Source organism: Rhinatrema bivittatum, chromosome 8, assembly GCF_901001135.1.
Source record: "Rhinatrema bivittatum chromosome 8, aRhiBiv1.1, whole genome shotgun sequence".
In the NCBI taxonomy this organism is placed as follows: Eukaryota; Metazoa; Chordata; class Amphibia; order Gymnophiona; family Rhinatrematidae; genus Rhinatrema; species Rhinatrema bivittatum.
The window spans coordinates 112,198,530-112,211,162 of NC_042622.1; the positions used below are offsets into that span (position 1 = coordinate 112,198,530).

The 12,633-nt window shown below is 44.1% G+C and overlaps 1 protein-coding gene across 1 annotated transcript in view; it reads right to left on the reverse strand.

The window, feature by feature from the left end:
- The window catches only part of OLFML2A (olfactomedin like 2A), a 135,391-nt gene that overhangs the window by 58,536 nt on the left and 64,222 nt on the right, over nucleotides 1-12,633 (reverse strand). Inside the window, exons 4-5 of the mRNA XM_029612907.1 lie at nucleotides 12,126-12,311; nucleotides 9,356-9,623 (exon numbers count right to left, since the gene is read on the reverse strand). Coding sequence (XP_029468767.1) covers nucleotides 9,356-9,623; nucleotides 12,126-12,311 — 454 coding nt within the window. The remainder of the gene's footprint in view (nucleotides 1-9,355; nucleotides 9,624-12,125; nucleotides 12,312-12,633) is intronic.

Sequence of the window (12,633 nt, forward strand, 5' to 3'; positions counted from 1 at the left end):
TAAAACTACCATGGGAACCTTGGGACCCGTATTAGGGTCTCAGGGCTCCCATGGTAGATTACCGATTCCCCAGGAGGTGTTAGTTTATCTTGGCTGACATCTTTCCAGGTCAGCCGTGATAAGTTATTAACATGGAATTGCATGCAAAAGCTCATTGTAATAGGGAAGGGAATCTGGGCCATGCAAATAATCGCTTATATTGCATGATATCACTGCACTAGGTCTGTATCGCGGAGCTAAACAGCTAATATTGCATGATATACGCTGTTTAACGCACATTAGAGTCCTATGATGCATCACCCTGTTAGCTGGCTAAGTTATCCAGATAACTCTGAATATTGGAGTTAGCTGGATAACTTAGCCAGATTACTGAACCCTTCCCAGTTATGCCCCTAGAATGTCCCTAACTAATGAGGGAATTCTAAATCCCCGGTGCACCAATACTGGGAGATATGTGCATGGCTGGGCTGCTCACATCTCTGGTATGCGTGAAAGTGCCAGGCTTTTAAAAAGAGGTGGGCGGGGAGCGAAGTCTGGGCGGGCCAGGGGCTGTCCCAGTGAGGTGCGTGCCGGCAGCTGGCCGGCGCACGGAACTTACTTCAGCTCCTGGGAGCAAGTAAATTTTACAACAAAAAATAACTAATGAGTTATCCAGCTAAATGCTTTTGAATATGGACCTCAGATTCTCTATATCTGGCATATTACTACATATAAAAATGAAAGAGAAGCATGTGAGGGTCAGGAAAAGTTCTGGAGGTGAAAAAGACATGGGTTGGGAACTGCTGGCTTAGAGCATCTGGCCCTGCATAGACAGCTGAAGGCATACAGAATTGTGGGTCTTTTCTGGAAATTTCAGCAGACATTTTGGGATAAGAATATTTGCTGACTTACTTTGGCAAACAATAGCAGAGTCACATCAATACAGTAAATATGATAAAGAGCTGACTAATATTTTTGTTTAGAAAACACTCCTATTCTCTGAATCAGAAGAAAGAGAATGTCTTTGCTTACTTTCTGTAAATCATTTCTCCTAAGATGCAATGCTTAGATTTAGCTTTGATGCACAAAATTTAAACAGAAAGCATATTCACAGGCCAGCTCAGAGGCTCAGTCCATGCAGAAGGGCCCTGATTCGTTCCGAGCTGGATTGTCACTCAAAAGAGGACTCCTGGTGGCTGGAGTTCGGGCCCATGATGGCAGATTTCCGAAAGGAGCTTTGGTGCATGGGCCCCGACTGAAGGACTTTCACTGCAATGACCAGACTAGATACACTGGAGATTGGGGTGGGGTTATTAAAAAAAAGGGGAAGAATCCCCAGCTGGTTGCGAATAAAGGGTCATCATGATGTCAGAATGCCTGCCACCATTCCAACTGAGCCGGAAACCCAGAGGAGCAGGAAGAAATCATTGGGCGAAAATTTTGAAAATGTGATATCCACCACCCTCTCTGATCTGCCTTCAAAATAATTCCATAGACAGAGAACAGGAGAAAAGCCTTTAGTGAATCAGGCCCATAAGAGTAAATCTAAGCATTGTGTTGCAGGCAGATGGACAGAAATCCTCATATGAAACAAATCTTAGTTTTGGTTTTATAGCGTCTTCATGGATTCTGACAGGCATCCTCAGAAAGGTCTCAGACTGTACTTGCTTACTGAATGCACTGGAGGTCAAACATGATTACCATGGAGTTATCCCACAGCAAGGCTTTGGGACTAAATGTGACAGGTTTTCGGATGGTTGGAAAAACGAGGCAATCAGTAATGCTTCTTCCTTTTCCTTATGGAACAAAGGATTTCCGAAAAAAGAGAAGATTTTTTTTTTAATGTGTCTAGCCTGAAGAATGTATTTCCTATTCCTTCTGATGCTTTGAGTCAGCATAATCCTGCCAACCCATGTCTTTACAAATAGGGGGGGGGGGGATTTGTAATCCTTTTTTGGAGGGTGGTGTTATTGCATTGAATAAAAGAAGAAGGCTTATTCTAGACAGCTCTCCTATTGTTCTTAAAATATTGGAAAGTTTTAAGTGTCAAAATTGGTCCAATAGGAAATACCGGCAGGTAACATGGCTGTGGCTGAGCTCCAGCCCAGACTTACTCCAGGGGCAGATAGAGCCTCGGGCCTTGCCGAGTCAAATAACAGGCACAAAAGCTTTTTGCTTCAGAGATACTTGTGAGTGAGCCAGTGGGTGGAGCAGAGGCTGTAAATTAAGCTCGATCTCCCCTCGCACGCTCCAAATACCTACTTTCAGGCTGTAATAGCAATTTTCATATTTGCCAAAATGTTTGCTTTTATGACAGAAATGTTCAGCAAATCCTGAACATTTGCTTTTTGTATTTGTCCTCCGGAGGCCAGAATGAACTTGAGCGATCTGAGCTCATAGCGACGAAGTAAATCTTTGCAAATAGAAGGTATTCTCCTCATAATGACGACATTTAGCATGCTTTAGTGTGTGATCCTTATTTGGTATCACAACTGTCTTGTGCTAGGAAACAGAGAGACCCCGAGTGACCCTGGGTATCGTCTGCTGCTGTTTTACTAGCCATGTCTGTTAAATTTTGCATGTACAAGTAAAATGAACCTCTCCCAAACTTCCTTGCTAATTAGCATCGCATCCTGATTCCCAGAACTCAAAATCTGATTCTTATGATGTCACCTGCAGTCTGGCTTGGATCTCCAGTTTAGGTGCACTCCTCCAGCCAAAACACTGTCACATTCCGTGACCTTGGTTAGTTTCACTGTCAAGGTGAGGTCTAATGTTTAATTTTTTTCTCCTTTTGCCTAGCACGGTACTTTCAAATCTGAAAATCCTGGTTCTTCAAGACTCAGGTTTGAAAGTACAACAACAAGAATAATAATGACAAATGGCGAAACAGACATTGAGACTGAAATAAGTATGCACCAAATAGGAGTCTCCTGGTAAAAGCATAAAGCAATGAAAACTTAACCCCTCCCTTCCCCTCAAGTCATGTGGCAAGATCTGAATCCCATCTCCACCACCCTCACTATAAGATCTTGGGCAATGCTGTTTGACCTCTGCCCTGAAGCTCTGCCCCCTCCAACCCCAACTCTTTCTTCCTCCATCCTTCCATTGGGAGCTCTACATGACAAAGACCTTTCAATTTGCATCAGTTTTTTGTGGCTCTGACGGTGCTTACATGAAACAATATTACGAAACCACCCGTGAATAATTACTTTGTGGATCTGTCCTGCTGAAAGGTCAGCTGACACGATTTTCCCCCCTGTCTTCTCCCCACCTTACAACCAGTCACAGATAGCCAGGAAAGAGCATTTTGCTTTCTTTTTTGTTTCCTTGCGAATGGAAAAGACATTTTCGAAAAGTTCAGTGAATCAGAAAAGAAGAAAATGTGCCCCAGACACTGAAGCCCAGCAGACATGCCTTGTAGGAGGCTGATGTGATTCCTTTTTGCCCATGCTTCACCCTGGACGTTTCTAAACTACTTGTGGGCAAGCCTTCAAGCTTTAGCATCTTCCACCAACAAATTCCAAGTCGAACTCTTGTAAAAAGCAATCTGTATAAAAATAGCCGTTTGCTCGTCCCATGGGAAACGGCAGTGTGAACGGAGAGGGTTCACAGTAGGAAACTGTCACTCCGAGCCTGTGATTCATAAAACCAGATTTGGTCTGCAGAAATAAACTTTTAATTCTTAACAGTTTAAACATCTTAAATGAGATTAGTGAGGCAGTAAGCCAATCTTTTTTTTTTTTGTTGGTATTGCTTAATCTGCAGGTGTTTGGAGATTTTATGTTGTTAAAGTAAAGAATGGATTAAGAGAAAATTTGACAGCATTCAGTACAAAGGGGCCGATGCAATAAAGTCGCGTAGAAAGCGGGCGCTGAACAGTCAGCTCTCAACGAGCGCATGGCCCCTCCAAAGGGGGGTGCCATGCAATATTCAAATTAGGGGGTCGCGAACCCAAAGGTTTTTGTGACTGCCGTATGCCGGTCACGAAAACCGACGCCGATAAACCCGATGTTGGTTTTAGTCGCTAAAAACCAATGCAGAGTTTATCGGCGTCGGTTTTCCTTAGCGGCGGACAGCCATGAAAACAGAAGCTGATAAACTCGGCGTTGGTTTTCAGCGAACTAGTCACGAAAACCAACGCCAGGTTTATCGGCGTCGTTTTTCTTGGCTGTACGTTGCTAAGGAAAACCCAACGCTGTTGAACTCAGCATCGGGTTTTGCTCTGCAGTACTGTTGATATTATTTAGCTCAGGCACTGGGATGCGATCAAACTTCAAAGCCCTGCCTGCCACTGGGAATGCATCTTGGAGGACCTTATCTGCCACCTGACTTAGATGTTCTTCCTCTTCATCTCCTTCTTGTCTGCCGGGACGTTTTCTTCACAGCAATTCGTCAGCAGGCTAAAAATCACATCAGGAAGTCAAGACAAAGGTGCTTCATGCTCCAAGTTAGAATGGAAATCCTACGTGATCTTTTATATTTGGGGGGTGGGGGTGGGAGGGAGAGGAACTAAGGGGTTAAGATGCCATCTTGTATGGCTGCTCATGATTGCCTCTCTCCCCACATTTTGCTTTAAATAGATGACATTTTCCTGTTGTGAGCATGTTATCACGGTTTCAGCCACCTCAGCTCTACGGCACTAGTCCTGTCACCCAGGCTGGGGAGATCCCAGAGAGCAGAGAGCCAATACCAGGGATATTCTTTTTCTACCCGCAGCTATTTGCTTTTGTCTGCGGCACAGGCACCTCGTCGGGACCAGCACGAGGATTTCTGCAGATCGATGAGTCCGACTGTCAATTTTTTTTTTATTTTATTTCTTTTCTTTTTCTTCTTTTTTTGATGCGCACATCTATTAAAGTCTGCTCGTGGCAGGCATTAATAGATGACAGTTAAATGTGTGTCCGAGACGCACATTTTTTCTTTTTGCATCGGGAGTGAATGCCTAATAGCCTCATTCATATGCATTTGCATGTGATGAGTGCTATTAGATTCACTCCACGTTGGACGCGCTTTGAATATGTGCTAATCCCCTTATTGCATTAAGGGATTGATTAGCACCTATTTTACCCGCGTCCAACTGCACGTTAACAGTGCGCTCGGCTCAGCGCACCACATTGCATTGGCCCCAAAGACTGTTCCTTGACCTAGAGCTCCTGAAACGACCCCAACCCAACAAACGGTTGCGGTGGCCATAGAGACAGTGTTTGTTTGAAAATCTAAGCTATCCTCAACCTAATTGGTTTCCAGTAGACAGCGTCCGCCCTGATATTCATAGCGCAGTCTATATTATGGGCTATATTGATCAAAGAGTCAATCTCTTTCTGGGGCCATGGTAAAACTGTTTTGAAAATAACAGCCCATATGACCACGAGCTGTGATTCACCAAATAACTATTATCCAGGTTCTACTGCTCAAGCTAACAATATGTGGCAGCAGAGGGGAACACACAAACAGCTATTAAGAAGAAATCAGAAACCAGAAATTAAAACTGCCAGAAAAATGCCAGAGCTGCAGAAGAGATATTTCAGAAGGAGTTGGGAGAGAAGGCAAGAGCGGTCTTGCCCAGACCCTCCTTTCCTAATTAGTGCCAAGTGTCACACTAGATTAACCCGTTGCAATGTGCAAAGAGCAGCAGGTTAGGAAGCTGGCAACCAACAGCATTGCTAGGACCCATAACACAACTAAACAGGTTGTAGCTTGCCGTACAGATTGCTAATAAGACGCGCGATTCTGCGGTCACGTAACATCTTTTATTTCCATGGCATCGGGCACAGAAATCTGCAACTTTTGTAGCCGTCTGTGTTGTGAATGGGACAGAAGGCCCCAGTCCTGGATTCTCAGCTCTTACCTTTCATGTTAAGAGATCAGAACTAGGGCTCAGGAGCAGTGCAGTGCAAAACCATGTGGGAGACCTGGGTTTGATTCCCAAGCCCATCTTCTGCTCTTTGGGGTGGCCGGGACTAGGGACGTGGCACAGGCGTTGTTCATCTCCCCAAGAAGTGAAAGGGGAGGTGGGGAGAGTGTGGGTTGGTGTCTCAGCTTTTACATAGCAGCAAGCAATGCCTAGTGGCCAGACTCAGTGGGGTCCATAAAGAGCCGCTATGTGGCTCGGCAAGTTAGCTGCATACACTTATCCGGCTAACTCAGCTGGGATATTCAGCAGTAGAGGTGTGAATCGGAACCGGAATTGGTTCGGTTCCGGTTCCAATTCAAATCTTATAATTTTTATCGTCCGACCCGATTGGTTTTTTGTTTATCGGCTGCGCCCGGTCCGATAAACAAAAAACCCACCCTGACCCTTTAAAACTGACCCCTTAGCCTCCCCCACCCTCCCAACCCCCCCAAAAATGTTTTAAAATTACCTGGTGGTCCAGTGGGGGCGCCGAGAGCGATCTCCTGCTCTCGGGCCGTCGGCTGTGCTAATAAAAATGGCGCCGATGGCCCTTTGCCCTTACCATGTGACAGGGTATCCGTGCCATTGGCCGGCCCCTGTCACATGGTAGGAGCACTGGATGGCCGGCGCCATCTTTAAAAATGGCGCAGGCCATGGCCTTACTGCCTGATTCAGTAAGGATTTTCTCCCATTCTGTGTCTATGAGAAAGTACCTTGATGAATCAGTCCCTTAGTCAGCTAAGTAGCGGGATATTCAGTGGCACCACTTAGCCGGATAAGTCTGACATATCTGGCTAAGTGTTTTTTTGAATATCGGGCTCAGTGTGAATACATACAAGACTCCAGAGGGAGTCACGGTCTATGTACCCTGGGTGCTGAGATAGCTGGCCTAGATGGGAGGGAGGTGCTAGAAAATGGTGGTAGTTGTAATGATGGCTCATGGTGCAGTAACCTTAGTATAAACTAAGAATGAAGAAGCAGGCTGTGAATGAGGGAAAACACAATACTACAAATCCAGAGGGTAAATCAAACTTCCTTATACACTTTAAATATTATTATAAATTCTATCTTATCCTTATATCAAAATGTTTACAAAAGTGTGAAAATCCTCATATAACATATGTATACTACATATTTATCAGGTACACATTGAATAAGATGTACTTCCAATACTGAATATAGTACAAATTTTCACTCAGTTATCACATATAAAACACTCGTACCCTATAACATCAATCATACCCTCACATACCGTCATTCCAAAAGAAGATCACAACGGTTTACATAAAACAGTATTCATATTCTAGGTCAATATTCATAATCTAGGTCTCATACTTGTAAGAAGTATAAAATAGGCCTAAAAATAAAACCACCATAAATCAATCAAGGAAAATAGACGTCTTCTATATCTTCAATGTCTTCATATCCAATGACGTCCTGTTACTCGTCTATGGTGTTGAATAGTCTAATAACGGAACATCATTGGATATGTATTAGTTATTACAGAGACCTAGATTATGAATCTTGACCTAGAATATGAATACTGTTTTATGTAAACCATTGTGATCTTCTTTTGGAATGACAGTATATAAAATGCCTAAATAAAATAAATAAAGGGTATGAGTGTTTATATGTGATAATTGAGTGAAAATGTGTACTATATTCAGTATTGGAAGTGCGTCATTAAATGTGTACCTGTTAAATATGTAGTATATATGTGTTATTTGTGGATTTTCACACTTTTGTAAACTTTTTGATACAAGGATTAAATATTGTTAGAAATTCTAAGTGTATAAGGAAGTTTGATTTTCCCTCTGGATTTGTAGTATTGTTGTGTTTACACCTTTAGAGGATGTAGTGTACCTTCCATTTTTTTTTTTACCTGATCATATGAATGAGGGAAGCCAGGGTTCGAATCCCACTGCTGCTCCTTGTGACCTTGGGCAAATCACTTCCCCTTCCATTGCCTCAGGTACAAACTTAGGGCCTGATTTACTAAGGCTTTTCTCCCATTCTGTGTCTATGGAGAAAACGCTCAGTAAATGAGATCCTTAGATTGTGAGCTCACTGGGAATAGGGAAATACTTACAGTACCTGAATGTAATCTGCTTTGAAATGCTGAAAATTGGAATGCAAATCAAATAAATAAATAGATAGCCTTGACTGAGTTGGAAGTCAAAAGCAGCAAGAGGAAACTGCTGGGTCTTAAAAAAAAAAAAAAAAGAATGTTAGGACCAAAAAATAAATGTAAAGTTTGTGCTTTCTAATGGGGTTAATAAGAATCAGTTTTATTTTGAGCTGATGCTTCTTGGATTTGAAAGTTTCTTCTGCTAACGTGAGCTTCCAGGTTCAAGAACCCAACATCAGAGTTTAAAATAAAGAACCAAGCCTAGTTATTATAATACAGATATGAAGAACACGTTATCTTGGCTAAATGTTAAGAACAGCAAAGCAGTCTGGAGGAAATACAGAACACTACGTGTTAGTGCGTTTCACATTCCATTTCAAAGTCAACGTAATCCAGAAAGGGACCGTGTGGCTGACAGGGATCCTGGGTTCTCAGAATGCTTACATACTTTCAAGATATTTCAGAGGTATATGATCAGTGTATGATATCTTCCCTGGAGGTCTAATTAATATATTTTTTTTGGGGGGGGGTACGGTTTGAGAAGTCAAAACATTGCAAGCACCAACATTCGAAAATGGATTGAGCTTGTGTAGAAATGCCTATTGCCAACTGTTGAGGTCTTCTCCATAAAACTCACCTTACTTTCAGGCTGATACAGTACAGTGCACTCCGGCGGAGCGCACTGTTAACCTGTGATTGGACGCGTGTTTGATGCGCTAGCTTTACCCCTTATTCAGTAAGGGGTAATAGCGCGTCGAAAATGTGCATCCCACCCCCCCCCCCAAACCTAATAGCGCCCGCAACATGCAAATGCATGTTGATGGCCCTATTAGGTATTCCCGCGCGATTCAGTAAGTAAAATGTGCAGCCAAGCTGCACATTTTACTTTAAGAAATTAGCGCCTACCCAAAGGTAGGCGCTAATTTCTGCCAGCACCGGGAAAGTGCACAGGAAAGCAATAAAAACTGCTTTTCTGTGCACCCTCCAACTTAATATCATGGCGATATTAAGTCAGAGGTCCCGAAAGTTAAAAAAAGTAAAAAAAAAGAAAAAATAATTTGAAATAGGCCTGCGGCTCGTGGGTTGAAAACCTGACGCCCAATTTTGCCAGCGTCCGGTTTCAGAACCCGTGGCTGTCAGCGGGCTCGAGAACAGACGCCAGCAAAATTGAGCGTCGGCTGTCAAACCCGCTGACAGCTGCCGCTCCTGTCTGAAAAGAGGCGCTAGGGACACACTAATGTCCCTAGCGCCTCTTTTTACCGCCAGCCCTAATTTAGATAAATTAAATTACTGTATCGCGCGCACAGGAGAGTGTGATTTTTACTGTATCGGCCCGTTTCTCACAACCTTACCTCGATTGCTGATCAGGGCTTCTGTTTCCTCCTGTTTCCTGGCTTTGTAATAAGTGATGCCTCTTATCAGAGACTGCTGGTGAAGGGAGGGCCTGGGTTTGGGTGTTGGCTGTGATGTCCCAGCTCTGATCTTCAGATTTTCCTTCTTTGATTTTTCCAATCTTGCAAACTTGTCTCTAGGAGTCTTTGGCACTGGTCTGTCACCTACATTCTTCTTGGTGGTGGTGGTGTACTTGTTTGTTTCTATACTTTTTTCTCCAGCCGTGTCCTGGAAGAAATCACCACAGATTGCAGTAACTACAACACAGCGTCTCTCACTTGATCTTCCCCAAAGAGTGGGCCCGATGTAAAAAAATATGTGGTAAAACTGTATGCTGAAATCCAGCACTCAGTTGTTTAATCTGTATAGTAAAACTCCCGATGCATTAAGCAAAGGGCATGCCAATGCACTGGGAGTTTTAAAAGCGTGCAAACCCAAGTTAAAAAGCACACTCTGCCTTTTGCATAGGCTGAACTCGAAAGAAGTAAAAGGTGCTTATGCCATCTGGTCTCTGGCACCAGAGGGAAAAAAAAAGCAGAGGCCGAAGAAAAGCCTCCTTCCCCTCCCTGTTGTATGTGCAGAAAACACACACTGTGGGCCAGATTTTTAAAGGAGCGTGTGCGGGGTAGCGCACACAAATGTACACCCGATTTTATAACATGCGCGTGCTGCCGGCGCGCATATAATAAAATCCAGGGTCAGTGCGCACAAAGGGGTGCACACTTGTGCACCTGGCGCGCGCCAAGCCCAAATGGCTTTCCCCGTTCCCTCCAAGGCCACTCCGAAATCGGACCTGCCTTAGAGGGAACTTTTTTTCCAATCCCCCCCCAACCTTTCCCTCCCTTCCCCTAACTAACCCACTCCCCCGGCTCTACCTAAATCCCCCCCCCTACCTTATTTGACTTGCGCGCGCCGGCGCACCATCCCCCGGCACAGCCGCTGTGCCAGAGGACTCGGGCCCGCCCCCAGACGGCCGCCATGCCCACGGCCCCGCCCCCAGACCGCCCCTTTTTCGAAGCCCCGGGACATATGCGCGCCGCCGAGTCTATGCAAAATAGGCTCGGCGCGCGCAGGGGTAGGTTTTCGGGGGTTACGCGCGTATATTATGTACGTAACCCTTTGAAAATCTACCCCTGTGTGCACAAAGTATGTTTCCTACACATAGATCCTGACTACAGATCCCAGCACCAGAACTCCAACTTCTTTCCATAGACGAAAATTAGTCCTGGAAAAACTTTACTCTGATGAGGAATAAAGGGGTCAATTTTCAGTGGCTAGCTGGCCAGCAAAGTTAGCCAGATAAAGGTTATTTGTTGTTCTATACAGGTCATCCTAGTCAACCCAGGTTATCCTTTTCTTTGCCTGCATCACTTAGCCACTAGGAATCCTGTGCACTTACACATGACCTTTTAAATTCCATTACTGTCCTTGTCCTCTTTACCTTCTCTGGGAAGGCTTCCCACACATCCCACCACCCTTTCCATGAAGAAATACTTCCTGACCTTGGTCTTCACCCAAACCCCAGGGAGCATCATATTATAACCCCTTGTTCTACAATTTTCTCTCTATTGAAAAAGATTTGATTCCTGTGCATTATCATACCTTTCAGGTATTTGAAGGTCCGTATCATATCACCCCTGTCCCTCCTCTCCTCCAGTATATACATATTTAGGTCTTTAACTCTCCTTTCACAATTCTTTTGCTGCAGACCCCATACCATGTTGGTCACCATTCTCTGGACGTCTTCCATCCTGTCTTTATCCTTTTGGAGATACGGTCTCCAGAACTGAACACAGTACTATGACTATGACTATGTCATCCTCCAGCCTCTTCACAATTACTGTACAATAAAATATTAGAGATCTGCTCCAAATTTTTTTTTTTATGTTTGATTTTTTGCATTCATTTTTAGGCATTTTTTTGGCCAAATTTTGTTTCAGGAGAATTTGTGGGTTTTTTCAGGTTATTTGTTTTGGCAAAATAGTGTGCATGTGCTATTTGCCGATAGTGCATGCTATTTGTTGAAATGAATGGTACACGCAAGGTGCACACTTGTGCACCTTGCGTGCGCTGAGCCCTAGGGGAGCACAGATGGCTTTCCCCGTTCCTTCCTTCCGCTCCCCCCATCTTCCCCTCCCTTCCCCTATCTAACCCGCCCCCCAGTCCTACCTAAATCCCCCCCTACCTTTATTTTGCTATTTATGCCTGCCTGTGGCAGGCGTAACTTGCACGCGCTGGCCGGCTGCCGGCGTCCGATCCCCTGGCACGGCCGCTGTGCAGGAGGCCTCGGTCCCACCCCCGGACCGGCACCCTGCCCACGCCCCCCTTCCCTCCCCTTTTTCAAAGCCCCGGGACATACGCACATCCCGAGGCTTGCGCACATCGCCGGACTTATGCAAAATAGGCTCGGTGCGCGTAACATCCCTGGGCGCGTAAATCCAGCCAGATTTACACGAGCAGGGCTTTTAAAATCTGCCCCAATGAGTTTTATGTCACAGCATATGGAAACAGAAGAGACAAGTATTATTGTAAATTTGAAATTAACTGTCCAGGGATTGGCTAGGATAATGCAGTATATCAAGCCAGAGAATAATAATAATAAATGTTCATAAATCAAAGGAGATTTTGCAGAGGCAAAGGAGAATTTTTTTTTCAGTATCTCAGGAGCATAGTAATTGTTTAACTTCATACACTTCTTTTACCCACATTACTGAACTTTTTGCAATATACCTGGACTTTACTCTCTGGAACGGCAGCAGCATCCTTCTGCAGCAGCTGGTACCCCAGGTTGGAAATCTCCTTCTTAATGCTTATCATAATATCTGAATAGTTCTCATACTGCTTCATCTGATTGGATAGATTAATGACGCTGTCCTTCATAAACTCATTCTCTCGAGTCAAATTAGTTTTGATAGTCTGTGGAGAGAGGGGAACAGGGAAAAATGCCCAATCATTAATTACTATTCATTTCTGATTTTAATGTTATCATGTATATTTCATGTCACCAAAACATTTTAGCAATAACGGTGAGTTCATATAAACCAGGGTTTCTCAAACCTGTCGTAGGGTCCCCACAGCCAGGTGGGTTTTCTAGCTATTCACAATGAATATGCATGAGATAAATTTGTATATACTTGTATACACATAAATATATCACATGCATATTCATTGCGAATAGACTGAAAACCAGACTGGCTGTGAGGTCAATGCGACAGGTTTGGGAAGCCCTAATATAAAC